Source organism: Oreochromis aureus, linkage group 12 (assembly GCF_013358895.1).
Source record: "Oreochromis aureus strain Israel breed Guangdong linkage group 12, ZZ_aureus, whole genome shotgun sequence".
Taxonomy (NCBI): Eukaryota; Metazoa; Chordata; class Actinopteri; order Cichliformes; family Cichlidae; genus Oreochromis; species Oreochromis aureus.
Genome location: NC_052953.1, coordinates 26,769,028 through 26,783,945, shown reverse-complemented (window position 1 = coordinate 26,783,945; position 14,918 = coordinate 26,769,028). Strand labels below are relative to the sequence as shown.

The 14,918-nt window shown below is 42.4% G+C and overlaps 1 protein-coding gene across 4 annotated transcripts in view; it reads left to right on the top strand.

The window, feature by feature from the left end:
* Positions 1-271: 271 nt before the first annotated feature.
* The window catches only part of dtx1 (deltex 1, E3 ubiquitin ligase), a 47,522-nt gene continuing 32,875 nt past the window's right edge, over positions 272-14,918 (top strand). The window contains exons 1-3 of one of the 4 annotated variants that reach the window (XM_039620789.1): positions 272-782; positions 931-984; positions 1,480-2,096. In XM_039620789.1, the coding sequence (XP_039476723.1) occupies positions 1,838-2,096 (259 nt within the window). In that variant the 5' untranslated portion in view covers positions 272-782; positions 931-984; positions 1,480-1,837. Of the gene's footprint in view, positions 783-930; positions 985-1,479; positions 2,097-7,866; positions 8,704-14,918 lie in introns of those variants that run through there. The other 3 variants (XM_031743911.2, XM_039620791.1, XM_039620790.1) reach the window with 3 other exon arrangements.

The following is a 14,918-nucleotide window of genomic DNA, read 5'->3' as shown; positions in this document are numbered from 1 at the left end:
CACCCTTAAACTCTGGGCAATCATTTAGTCATGAGTTGCACAAGTTGCAATCCATCACAGACTGCGAAAAATTAAATGCAATCACCAGACAGCCACCGATTTGTTATTCATTTTTAAATCAATTCTTGTTGTATGACTGAGCCGCTAGCTTGTTCTGAATTATTAGTAGATTCGTGTCGAATCTTTACTGGCTGACCCTGAAACAAAGGTTCATGGGACTTTCCTGTGCAGTCTTGTATGACCTGCTATTGCCAGATGCTATTGCTGGATCTGTATGTTTTATGAAATATAAATAAATTTAAAAACTAATAAGCAATTTTACGATAGCGTCTCAATATATTGCTTTGTTGTTTCCACATTACCTGGTCTGCTTCCCTCTCTTCACTGTAATCTTGTTTCAAGCAGGGGTTTTATTTTGAAATTGGGGACCGGAAGTTGTATAAATCTTTTTTCCTTTTTATTGACACTTTGACTGATTTTTCTTTAAATATATATATGGGCGCTTCATACAGGTGTGCCTGGACATTTATTGTTGTTGTGATGATTATTTGGGGTTAGGCGGGGATCGTGCGTGTACTGCGTGGATGTTTGTCTGCTTGGCGTCACGGGGAAAGGAGCGCGCACAGCAGCGCAGCGGCGGCTTCGCTCTGCACTGAAAAACCGTGCAACTGGGGCATGCGTTGACTTTACACAGCGGACCAACAAGCTGGTGGAGACCGTGCCGGATTCACGGGAATACCGCGACGTGTCGATTTTCTGTAATAAACACCGGATTACTGGAGGTGGGTTCGGGGAATATTTGGGGTGTTTAGCGATAAGGAAACGTAGAAATCACAGATGTGAAAAGGTGCGCTTCACCTCGGGCTTTTTTTTTTCTCTTTTCTTTCTTCCTCTTCCACCTTTGATAATCTGATTTTCGTCCGGATCCAGTGAAAATGCAGCCTGTACCTGACAGATGTGTGGCACCACAGCTGCAGCCTACAGGTCTGTATCGCCGCTATTAATTCAAGCGTGTTTTTTTATGCCATAAATGAAAATTCAATATGAGGCTTAAGACAGACTGAGAATTGAATCAACAGAGGCAGTGTATGGCACTGACTGCATCTGAACAGCTTCTTATGCAAAAAAATAAAAAAATGTCTGAGTGATATTCTGTCTGCTGTAATTATAGTAGCATCTGGCCTTTTGTGCTCTGCTCCTGAAACACTCACTTGATTAGAATTATTTTGTTGCCAACAAAACAACAACAACAAAAATCCCCAGACAAATTTCCTCACTACATTTTAAGTAAACAAAACGAATTGCCAAGAGGCACAGGCCGGTTATCGTGCTACAGCACGGAGCAGGTTAGATTTGTGTCAGGTCCTCTTAAACAATGCCTGACTGCTTACTCAGAGGATAAATCACAGCTTGTGTTTGCCAGTGTGCCTCTGCACCTTGTCTTCTGTTTAGAGAGTATCTCCTGTCTACCTGCTGCAGATCTGCTGTGGTTGGCTGTGGAGGACTGAGATTGCTAAAGCTGCAAATCACATCATCAGCATCATCAGCATCAACATCTGCCACTTCAAACGCGACAAGACACAGGAGGACGGAGGCTGCTTTTTGGATGATCAAAGACAGAGAAGTCAGAAAGTACCTGTAGACGATGACTCCAGCGGAGCTGTTTGCTTGAAAGCAGCATGAGATAACTGGGGGCTGCCACGCTAATCGCTGATTCAAGCTTTTTTCCGTTTGGCAATGATGAAAAAACCCCTCTTTGTCAGCTGACTGACAGGGTCGCAGTGGTGCTCTAGCACAGGACGTAGCCAGCAGCCGAGGCGCAGACACCACAGAGGAGATGGCTCGTCCGGGATCCGGGTTGCTGGTGTCCGTAAATGGGCTGGGGTACCCCCCTCAGAACCTCGCCAGGGTGGTGGTCTGGGAATGGCTGAACGAACATGGACGCTGGAGGCCCTACACCGCAGCAGTTTGCCACCATATAGAAAACGTGCTGAAGGGGGATGCCCGGGGAAGTGTAGTTCTAGGGCAGGTGGATGCTCAGCTCTCTCCTTACATCATCGACCTGCAGTCCATGCACCAGTTTCGACAAGACACAGGTAAGAGTGTGCACAGATGCCGGTGCCAAGGAAAGCACAGATAACACAAATTTAACCATAACAATGGACCCAATGTACTGTATACGTTACTGATAATTAATCAGGTATTTTTGGATGTCCTCATAGCAGATGATGTCATATTATCCAATCTGGGCCAAACCAGCTTTAATGCGCTTGGTACACAAACTCCACAGTCATTCCAAGGGAATAAATGAGAGCCCTGATTGTTTTGAGGCTCGTGTATATGAGCCACAGGTAGAGCCAAGAGGCACTGCCACAAGATGAACGTGAAGCATAGAGCCGATTAAAGTGTAGCAGTTACATATTGAGCCAGAAATGCCTTCATGCAGCTGTTGGGATGCCATGACCTTGCCAAAGGTCACCATGCTTTAGCAGTTGTGCATCCATCAGACAAATGAGATGCAGCTCAGTGTAAACCTCACTCTGTCTTGTTATTCATGTGTGAAACAGTTTGTAATTCAGCGAGTTACAGTATGTTGTTAGGATCTAAGTCATTTCTTATCGTGCTGCTACATGACTTCAGTTTCTGCAACTTTTCACACCTACATACAGAAAATGGAACAATCTGGTTTCACAGTTTATTAGACAATCGATACCCATGTTTGAACGACGGCGCGTGCAATCAAAAACTTTGTCCTCAATTTTGCATTTAATGCGAGCTCTGTGAGACAGCATGAGGCCACCATTATCTCGACTGAGGGATCGATCGCCTCTGGCCATAACGTGCTAACAGTAAATGCCGAAACACCCCCCCTTTCCTGTAACTACGTGTCACTTTAGAGTAAAACCCAAGCCGCCACAGCCTTTGTTTGGCTCGCAGTAATTCTCTCAGATGACTGCTACCTTTTAACGTAAGCCCAGATGCTTTTTTGTAATTCTCCACCAACAATCAAAACTCTCTCTTTGTGAGGATTCCCGTCCTGCTTGTTCCAGTGTGTGTGTGTGAAGCAAAGATGAGGAGGGGGGTTGTAGGCATCTGTTAAGAGCAGCCTTGGAGAAATCGCAGCTTTCTGAATTATTATTCTTCACAATCAGCTGTGGTTGATTACAACTCTATTAGCCATTTATTGTGACAGCTTTGTTAGGATGCTCTGAAACTCATTAAAAAAAAAAGTCTGACAACGAGAGCTTCCACTCTCTTAAGTTAGAGGCTCGACTTGCTGTATTTGAAAGTGTTATGTAACACGAGAGCATCACGAGGTGCAGGGAGACTCGCAGGATGTACAGAAGGTAACTTCGCTGTCCACGGGTCTGCACCGTGTCGCTTGTCATCAGTGTGCATGATTCATCAGCGTTAATAAATAGCTGCAGCGCCGTGAGGAATACAGATAGAATTGAACAGAGCTCAGATTCCTAAAAGGTCAGACCAATTTGCAAATGCATTAAGTAATAACTGTGTAAGTGTCTTTCAACAGATGGGTGTACTTCAGGCTATAAATGCAGAGAAATGTGGCAGTGGTCACAGTGGTCTGTGGTCTGCTTTCCCCTTTTAAAATAAATAGTAACAAAAAAAAGTGCTTAAAAACCAGCAAGTAGATTGGGGTATCTAAAAGAATATTAATATTAGCTTAATGTATCTTATAGTCAGTAAAACTTGGTATGTCAGTATTTTTCTACCTTTCCGACATGCTCTGGTCTACTGTGCTGACTATGAGGACAACTCCATTTGTGAATGGCTGTCAGGTGGGTTGTAGTACAAGCAGCTGCCTGCCTGGTTTTCTGCCGTTCTCGTTGACGTTCCCCCCTCTGATAAAACACAGAGCTGCACATGTGTCTGTGAGATGAACCACTGAGTCATTTGTCAGCCATTACCACGACACGGGGGCTAGGCCTGACGTTTATCGCTCCTCACTGTGCTGTTCGCCGTGTTACCTTCCCCCTCGGCTGGGATAAACCTGTCACGGCAGAGGCTGATGGACAGTAGGTCTGGATGCTCGGTGCTCCTCCTCTTTGTCCTCCTCTGTGCTCTCTTTTGCTGTCCCTCCACACGGGCACACCTCTGTCCTTCGTCGTCATCGATCTGAACTCCCATGAGGCCTAGCTTCCAGGCTGTTGCGATGTCACCGCTTGCGTGGAGGGATCTCGGCGAGCTTGTTTTGCTATAACATTGAGTGTGATGCATTTGTTTCACATCGGATGTTTGCTGTAGCTCAGCAGGTCACCCTCAGCCACTTGCTTTGTTGCAGGCTTATGGAGTGTCCCTGTGGGGAAACCCCGTTTTGTCGCAGAGCCAGTGAGCTTGCCCTCTGAGGCTGTTTCCTTTTTTGCCAAGAGTTGTAAAGAAGGTTAAGTATGATTGATATCCACTGTGTGTGTTTCTGAATAAATGCTTGTGTTTTTGCATGTGAGTAATTGTTGCTTGTGTGATTGGTGCCTTCTGCCTGTTATGGTGTTTGGGTCCCATCCCTGCAGGCTGTGCAGGGCTGCCCTTCGCTCCCCATGGGTTTGGGAGGATCTCCTGTGGGTGGTAGCCAGGCCGAGTTACTCAAACTAATGAGACAGCAGCTATGTTTTATCTCCATGACTCCCTCTAATCAGAAAGCCATGACAAGAAAACACAGCCACCGCAAACGACGCGGCAGGGCCCGGTTATGGAGGGAGTAGCCTTAGAACATCTGCATTTAATTGGCACTCAAAAACATACAGGGCACAGATTTCATCTCAGTACAGTTGCAAGCAAACAGCAGAGTTACTGGTGAAAAACACCAGTCTGTGGTGAAATCCCGACTAGCACTGCTTTATGGATATAGTATAAGAGAAGCCTTAGAGGCTCATATAAGCATAGTGTGAATAGATATCCAGCTGAAGGCAGGGGGAGAATTGACTCTCGGCCAAGAAGGATCGATCCGTTTTCCTCCCCAGAGGGGCATTTAAACCTCTAAACACTGCTGTGGACTGATCCCCTTTCACTACAGCCACCCCCACAGCAAAATACACAGGCTTATCTGGCATTTCCATCATATACCAACACTTGTGGCCTGTCTGATGGATTTCACACTGCAGCTACTGCTTGGATTTTAAGCACTTTTACTTTTTCTATTTTTCAAGATCATATGTAGGCGACACAACCCAGAAACCCTCATCTTCATCATTTGTGCTCTGTTGAAGTCATCGCTGTTGGTCAGTGTTTTGGTTTTACTGCATATCTCCTTTAACGAGACAAATGTTGACACCAAGCAAATGTACAATCATAAAATATACTACAGTGTTTTTTACATTTTTTAATGAAGTTAGACTACTCTCAATCTCATTTAGCAGCAAACATTCACACTTATTAAGTATGCATCACAAATTCTGCAACACCATAAAGAGGCAGTCACTTAAATCAGTTCTTCTCCGCTGAGCGCAAAGAACAATGACAATGTAAATGTTTCACTTCACATCGTCAATCTAATATTGATGTGATTTGTATTGAAGATTGTTCGGTTGAATTTAGACTCTGATTGTTGTGAATGAGCGATATGGATTCCGGCGTTTGTGTGGCGTGGAAGAGTGTTAAGGGTTAGCTAACAGTGCGCCGCCATGACCGTGGCTGGACTTCTGCACGTCTGGTCAGCTTTACTTTTCAGGATGTTTGTTCAGATGTTAAATACAGCAGCATTAACACAGTGAAAGTGAACTGAACTTGCTTCATGCTATACAGCAAGAAATAAGTGTAATGTAACAGCAAATGTAATGATAACAAAATGAAGTTAAAATCCAGCGTTAGCAAGTTTCGAGCTCTGATTGTATCTAGCTTAGAGGATATTGTTGATGCTAACTGTGTGCCACTTATGAAAGAAATTGCTAAATAAATCAACAGATATCATTAATGTTATTTACAACTGACAGAATCAATACTTTAAAAAATGAACATTTTACCACAAAATGTGGATTTTCTCCTGAGGATGAAAAAGTGTGTCATTTATACGCAATAACGGAGGTTTAGGCTATTTGTCTTTGTTACATCTACCCTTCAGTAAATGAGGTAAGACATGTTATGTTGTTATTTTGTATTCTTGGGCTCCACAGCTGAGGTCCACCATGATCGATTTCTCTGGAAGCGATCACCCAGATTGGGTAGAAACTCAAGATCGGAACCTTTTTCCACATCCTTATATTCAGACACAATGCTACGAATACATAGCAAAAATCCAGTGGTTAAATATATGATAAAAATTTGTTATGGTGTTCATAAATATTTAAGAGAAGCCACTCCCCTATCTCAGTTTGTCTGGTACAGGGTAGTCAGTCAGCAGCTACCTGGAAGAGCAGATTCTGTTTTTATGTTTGGATGCATTCTGGATTTTTATGGAAATAAAAAAATTTTCAAGATGTACTGACTGTAATGGGAAATGAAACCAGTTTATCCGGATCCCAAGTCTTGCCTTCTTGGTTTATATTCAGAAACATATAAATATAGTAGGAATGAAAGGACACTAATAGACCTCAGTCTGCAAATTACAAGAAGAAAACAATTGGCAAAACAAATGCTATCAATGTACTGCTGGAAAAGAAGAAATTACTTCAGGGAGGGCAAGTTCAAATACATATGGGGTCCATTTATGGTCCACAAACACAAAGACTGATGTATGTGAATGAAAGGAAAAGGAAAAGGGGTTTTTATGTTCCCCGTTTGTGTGTTGTATTCTGTTCTGTTTTATATTCAAAGGGGCGATAAAGGCTGGTTTATAATAAGTTTCCTGTGTGTTAGTTTTGTGATCACTGATCTGACGTAAGTAATTGTTGAACTTATCTGTAATTATATACATTGTTTTTATTAAAAATATGAAAACAATGTAAGGTTGATGGACTAGATGAAGCTTTGGCATGTAATTATATATATGTAATGATAAAAACACTGTAAAAAACAGATATTTCTATAGTAGTGAAAAAACAAGAAGGTTTCTGTTATTTAATTGTTTATCTGTTGCATGGGGGAAGGTCTTCATCAATAAGAAAAGCTGTAAAACCTGGGGAAATACAGTTGAAATACCTACATTTACATTTTCCAAAGCTATCGAGTGGCGCCAGATTGAAGTCTCTGTTGGGCCCGCGAGCCTTATGTTTGACACCCTTGCTTTAATAGGTCCTGATGTTGATATTTTCTCACAAAGTTGAGAAAATACATAAATACAATAAATCAATTTGAACTGCAACAGAGAGCAGCGTGCAGATCATTTCTGCATACGTGCCACATGTGTGTGTGCAGTTGCGGATTACGGTTACTCTGCGCTCACCGTTGTGAGCTGGCCCATGTGTGACTGCAGAGATAACCCCTATCAGCAGCTGTTGGCTGCTGTGTTGATGGAGCAGCTCTTTGTTTGTTTTTGTTTCACAGGCGTGAGAACCTCTTCTTCTCTGCCCTAATTCCCCCGGCTAAATGCTCTCTCTGACTAATTATGGTTGAAAGTGTCACAAGTCAAAAGCTCTCATCTTCTGTTATGTGTTGAGCTGACAAACAGCAGTAGTTGTGGTTTGGATGCTACCTGTGAATGTGCTCGAGCACTTGTTATGCTGTACACCAGAAAAGAGGGTGGCGCCTTTGTATGTTGTTTTCTTTTTTTTTTCTTTTTCTTCTTTATTGTCGTTTAGTAAGTAGTAAGTGTGTGTGGGAACTGTTCTGGTGGTCTGTGGGAGGAAGCTGTAAAAAGGATCCCTGCGATGTACGTGGTAAAGGTCAGGTACTGTATGCATCAGCTCTGACTGTGAAATCCCACTTGCGTCAGAAGAAAGAAGATAAGCAGAGAGCCCAGCGACTCTAGAATGCACATTTGGTATCGAAATGTGAAGAAGAAGCAGGTAGAAATAGAAACAAGGCAGACAGAGTTACCTGAAGAAGAGCTGACACACTGCGTGAGAAGATACTACTACATCTTCATACTGGGTGTATTTCGACTTGCAAGAGATGAATCATACATAAATGGGTGTGAATGTATATGAAACTTAGAGTGGATGTTTATAGCAACTTCAAAATGATGTTCAGCCTATTTGTAGACCCTGTGCTCAGGTTCTCCAGTGCACCGAGCTTGGTGAAATCCACATGCGTGTCGGCAGGAAAGGAGACGGAGGGGGGGGGGCACGCAGAGGTGAGGAGAGAAGAGGAACAGAGGGAGAGGTGGAACGTTTTCCTGATGGAAAGTGACAGAGCGGAGGGAAGGATAATAACACCGCGCGTATTTCCCTGCTCCTTCACTCTCACATGCGCTCAAACACCTCGGCGTCCATGCTGCGACGTCTCCCATCAAAGCGTGCCTGTTTTTAATTACGAAGTCATCTGCTCGTGTTTTTTATCAGTTATCTGACAACATGCTTTGTTTAAAGAGGCAGGCGTCTGCCACAAGGTACCAGAGTGAAAAGTTGTTTGTTTAGTTTGACTGGCGGTTACCTTTGAAACGGTACACATGATTCTTTATCCTCATTGCATTATAGTGACGAGCAGGCTGTGCATCCCCTGGAAACCACTGGCGTTGATAGCTAAAGTGCATCTCCACATCTCCTTCTAATCCAGCGCATGAACTTCTAAAGCAGATATCTTACTTTTTCATCAAGGAAGCGGTTTTAAAGCCACTCTCTGCACTGGTTGCTTATCAGCCCGCTCTAGGAGGTCAGTCAGATCAGTAACTGTTGTCTGTTTCAGCCCGTCTGTCTGCTGCTGCAACTGCTAATAAAGACTTATGCATGATCACAGCATTATTTGATTAAACAAGCCATTTATGGGCCGATATCTTATCTTGTTCTAGCATGTCGAAGCAATGTCTTTAGGTATCATCACTCTCATCTTGGGTGCTTTTATTTCCTAGATAAATAACTCATTCCAGTCTGTTGCAGATAGAGCTGCTCCAAAATAGGATAAATAAAGTGAGTCTTGTTCTGTTTGTTGTGTTGAAGAATTTCCGTGCGGCTTCATAACACAGGGAATCTGCCAAGTGCTAGCTAGCTGTCACGTTGAAAAGGGACAGAGTGTTCCTGCTGTAACCAATTGGGTGTCTTTGATCTACACCGTATGGTCTAACATTTACTGAAAACATCTTTTGACTGAGATCAGAGCTGCAGTGACGCAACTCGGGCTGCCAGCGGTTGCGGCGAGCCAAACTCAGAGCTCCCTTGATCAGACTCAGTGAATACACAAAGCCAGTGTGGGACTTTCTGCCTCGGCCTTAGCTTTTTCACTCGCTTTACAAAAAAAGAAAGACTCTGCTTTAGCAGTGTGGAGGCACGACAAACCGCTAACACTGAAAACAGCATCTTAGTGATAAGCCAGGTGTCATCGTTTCACACCGAGCCACTGCAATGGATGGAAAACATCTTCCCAAAGTAATCTGAACATCAGACTACTTTAAGTATATTGTGTGTTAATAAACAGCATATCACAGAACTGCTAGCTTGCAGTGGAAGTGAAAATTCTCAAATGCTAGCATCTGAAATACATTTAAGGGATCTGTGAAGGGATGATTGCGGTTGTTCACCAACACTTTTTGACTTATTTGTCGCACACTGGTAACAACGTGAAGGCCAAGGCTGTTACAGTTTAACTAAAAAGAAAAACTAGCTTACATGCTGTAAGATTTTAAAAAATGCCAGCCATGAATTGGACAGCTATAGCCCTGCTGCCAGGTGTACAATAATAAACTGCGTGGTCCAGTTCTAACTGCAGCTTGACGGCCGGTCGTAACTAATAAAATAAATGGTCGGTTGTTTTGTTTTTCTTTATGAGTCCTCTTCTATGCTGCCCTCATAACTGTTTAAACTCATGAACACAAAGGATGCATTTCCTTAACAAGGCATGGGATAAACTCAAGCTTACTTTTCATATGCATTACACAGAAACATCACTTATTTTGGTATTTGGCTGCCCGGCAGGCTCTGCCTAATGTCAATGCGAAGCATTCTCACTTTTCGCTCCTCCTGTCTGCGTGTCACCTGTTAGTACTTCTAAATCATGGCTGTTGGTAAGAGTCCAAGTCCTGTGACTGTCCAGCATGAGGAGCATCCTGCAGTAGCCTGTGATATGAGGAATATTTGCCAGGTTTTCCTGGCAGCCAAACTCTGCTTGTGCTATTCAGAGGAGCTGCTCACACCATCAATTTTTATGCCTCGTGCCAGCAACCGCCACGGTGTGGAGGAGTTATGTTGTCAGCTTGTCTGTGCTATACTCTCGAACACAATATTTCAGGAATGAGGGAATTTCTTCTAATTCCACACAAATGTCCTTGGACTGATGAGCTGATTTTAATTTTGGTCGTCAAAGGGTCACCATGATTTGACAAAGGCCTTGTTTGGCCATAACTCAAGAACTGATAGGTGAAGTGTGACAAAGTATGACACAAACTTCTTAAAGAATGAAATGGTGAAATGATGACATTTCATATCCTGAAGGTCTAAGGTTTGCGTCACAGCGGCAGATAATCCTTTTCTGGCTGTTATCAAACATCGTAACTCAAGAAGTAATGATAGTGATAATAATGTCGTTTCACTGTCGATACAGGTTTGCAAACTGTGTATAAAAGTGTTGCCTCGGGGTCAGTTTTTATCAAGCTGAAACAGCAGTTGCCTCCTTCGTGTTTTGTTGGATGCATTTCAGTTAGAGAGAGACATACTGGTCAGTAATGAACACAACCGCAACATCTTTAGTTTTTTGTTATCACTGTTACTTTTCATATATTTTGACATATTATTGATTCACAGATAAAAAGAGTGGCGTTATCTGGAAGATAAAGACTAAAAGTGTTCCTTCCCATATAAAACTATATTACATATAACTAAACAATTGACCCTGATATGAACATGAACGATGGAGTGCTGGGAGTTTTCCTGATAAAATAAGAAGGATGTTAATTATTGTGTAACATTATTCTTAGCAGCTTACCCCCAAAAAACACCCAAAACACATAATTTGTGTTTAGGTTTGTCAACCTAAAATAGGTTGACAAACATAAAATAGTATTTTGCACCAAACTTGGCAAAACTCAGCATGCTGTGCAGTATGCCTTTAAAAAAGTTGAAGGAACTGGTGAAGTGGAGTGTAAAAGCAGAAGTAACAGGCCTAAAAAAAACTATCTACGTCAGATGAGCAGTATCTGAAAATCCAGCAGTCTTAAAACAGGACCAGATAAATGCATCTACTGTTGATCCATCTACTGTTCACTGAAGCCTCATCTGGTGTCAGTGGAAAGGTGGCTGTCAGGAAACGACTCTTAAGGATGAAAATGGCTAAAGAGTGAGTGGTGACCAAAAACTTTTGGTTAAAACTGTCATCAATTTGTACTGACGAGGTCAGGGGAGAGTTACAGCCTTCATCAGGTAAACACGGTGGAGACTCTGTCATGGTTTGAGGCTGGATGTTAGTCAGTCGTGTTGGGGATCTTGCCAACCTTGCTGAAATTGAAACAACACCACATTCAGCAAAAACCTAACACAGGATATCAGCGCAAACACTTCATACCATCTGTCAAACACGGTGGTAGAGGTGTGATGATTAGGCTTGTCAGCCTAATCGTCGGAAATTGACGGCTTACAGTCATTAAGTCTACCATGAACTAATTTTTATACCAGAGTGTTGTAGAATCAAATGTGATGCCAACTGTCCAAATACTAAAGCTTGGCCAAAATTAGGTCATGCAACAGGACAACGATCACAATCACACCAACAAATCTGGCTCAAAGTTCAGACCTCAACCCAACTAAAATGCTGTAGTATGACCACAAGAGAGCTGTGCATAAACAAACGTCTGCAAACCTCAATGAACTGAAGCAAAGCTGCAAAGAAGAGTGGATCTGAATTTTGCACAACACTGTGAAGGATAAATGATAAATGCATACAGAATACAATTATTTCGTTTCATTGTTATTGCTTCTAAGCTACTGAATAATTCTACGTAGAATTCACAGAGGCTGTACTTTTTTCCCCCGTGAGTTTTCGAGGTTTATATGAGTCTGTGGCGAGCCCTCAGCGCTTTCTCTCGCCTCTTTGTTTTGTCGCAAACTTCAGCTTGTTGTCATTTAAGAGGCTTGATGTAGAAGACTGACAGTCAGAGGGATCCTGCAGTGTCACAAAATATTGCGACTCTACTGTCAGCTTTTGAAAAGGTGAGAAAGTGTTGCCTGAAAGTCAGCCCTTGTGCCCAGTATGTGAGAAATGAAAGCCCTGGACAAGTTTCACATATAGTACTGTAAGTGAGAAATGAATTAAGACAAAAGAATACAAAAAAAGTCTAATAAGGTAGTTCTGATTCTGGTATTAAACTCACATTTGGGTTGGTAACAGAAACACTGGGACATGATTATGCGGGCAGCCTTTTAGTTTGAGTCTCTGTACATACGTCATTCAATGCCGTGATCATTTGTGATACTAGACTGAAACAGCTCATTAACTCAAATGTCTTATCTGCCGATCACATGGCAACAACTCAGTGTATTAAGGCATGTAGACATGGCCAAGATGACCTGCATAAGGTCAAACTGAGCATCAGAATGGGGAAGAAAGATGATTTATGTGACTTTGAACATGGTGTGGTTGAATCGGATAGACAAAGAACAGGACACTGAGGAACAAAATACTGGAAAAAACACTGTCTCGTCTGTTTGTTCTCAATTTCTGCTGCAACATCCAGATGGTAGGGTCGGAGTTTGGTGTAAATAACATGAAATCCTCAATCCATCCTGCAATATATCAAGAGTCCAGGCTGCTGGTGGTGGTGAAATGGTGTGGGGGATCTTTTCTTGGCACACTTTATGGCCCTTAGTACAAACTGAGCATTGTTTAAATACCAAAGCCTACCTGAGTTTTCTGCTGCTGACCATGTTCATCCTTTACGACTACAGTGTACCCATCTTCTGATGACTGCTTCCAGCAGGATAACACGCCATGTCACAAAGCTCAAATTATCATGTTCATTGAACATAATGAGTTCCCTGTAATTAAATTACCTCCACAGTCACCAGATCTCAATCCAACAGAGCACCTTTGGGATGTGGTAGAAAGGAAGATTTATAGCCGCCAAATCTGCAGCGACTGCGTGATGCTGTCAAGTCAATATGGACCGAATTGAATCTAACAGTAATAATTAAGGGATCTCCGAGGTCTGGCGTAATGAGCTGTTAGAACTTCGATAGCATAAAGTTGTGTTCTTGAACTGAAAATGACCTTTCATTGTGATACAGGCGCTTCCAAACCACACCTTCACATAACACCATCATTCATATTCATATTTATAGTTTTCATTTGCAGATTCTTTAATGTTACCTTACCGTTGGTTTACTGAAAAGTGGGTTTGTATAATGGGTTTCTCAAAATACTTTGACCCTCAAAAGTTAGCGTGCCACTGTGTCACGTCTGTAGGCTTTGATGAGGTCTGTCGAATCTGTGGTCAGGCTTTGAGCTCAATAAAAGCTTTTAGCAAACCAACAGCAACTTTGCAACAAGGACGTGACCCCGATTACATTCAGCCCTGACATCTGCCCTTAACAAGCATGAATTGGTTCCTCTTAATAGACTCAATAATCGAAAAGTGAACGCTGCAGTGCAAATAAGTGAGCTTTTAAAATGAGCGATTATGACTGGACAAAAGATGAATGTCTCTTCATTAAATTTGAGTTATGAACACAGCAGAAATGTGATTACACTTGTGATTCAGCTGGGAAAAGGTCTGGGCCTAATAACTCGTCGGGAAAGTAGAACATACTTAAGGTGAAGTTGTTTTTGGTAAATCTGTCACGGGGTACAGTAGATAAAATGTTCATCACCCCACCGGGTGGTCTGATATACGCTGACCTCTCTCACACCATGTCCAGTTTACTGCTGATCAAAGCTGAGCACTGTAGTCTGGCACAGTGACAGCTTGCTTTAATGTAGCCAGGCGTTTCCTCTGATAAGACCTGACCGTGTCTGACAGCCATGAAGTGGGTTATAAAAGCCCATCTCAGCAAACTAATTTACTGCATACTGTTCATCTCAGTGAGTCAGACTTCTTTTATTTGTCAAATGTAATATTCTGTGCAATTTTTTTCCATCTAGCGCCTTCCTCCATCGCCACTTATCTTCCACTTCATATTTTTTTGTGCAATAATGGATCCTGGGTATCCATGAAACGTGCGAGTGTGGATAAAAAAAGTGAATCAGACGTGTGACTCGGACCAGACAATAAGGGATGAGGAGGCGATCTTCCCCTGTGATTCGTTGCTGGAATTATTTTCTTAAGTTCAGACAGTGAACCGCGCGAGCTGTTCCTCAAAGTCGGCTCCGATTTGGGCTGGCCGTCAGTCAGCTTTCTGCTGAGCATGTAAATGGGTTTCACTGATTTCACTGATGTACAGTCTGTTGTAGCGGTGTGACGCCTGACGTGAAATATTGTGTCGTCACGGCTGAATACTGCACCATGTGGTGTGGGAATTGCACTTGTGTATATCACTTTCTCCCTGCTGAACAGAGCATGTCAACAATGTATGATGAGCTGTAAGAGCTTGGCCATATGTTTGGAATCACTCACACATATATCAAGATATTAATGCCACTGACAGTATTGTCAGCAGGTATACCTGCAATGCAGTCCAGTACGATTGTTCTACCCTGACACCTTTTATGGTATATCAATAAAAGGTATACCAAATTGCATTTAGAGGTGGTTCAAATATCGCTAATACGTGGAAAAATAGGCAGGCTAAAATATTAGTTTGCTTTCTTAGTGTAGTGAAATCTACTGTACCACCACATTTAAAAGTGACCTGTTAAACATTTGAGCATTTAAACATTTGTCATACAAGAAGTGTTATGCAAGAGTGTTATGAAATTGCCTGCATGAAATTGTTACCACTATATTTTTA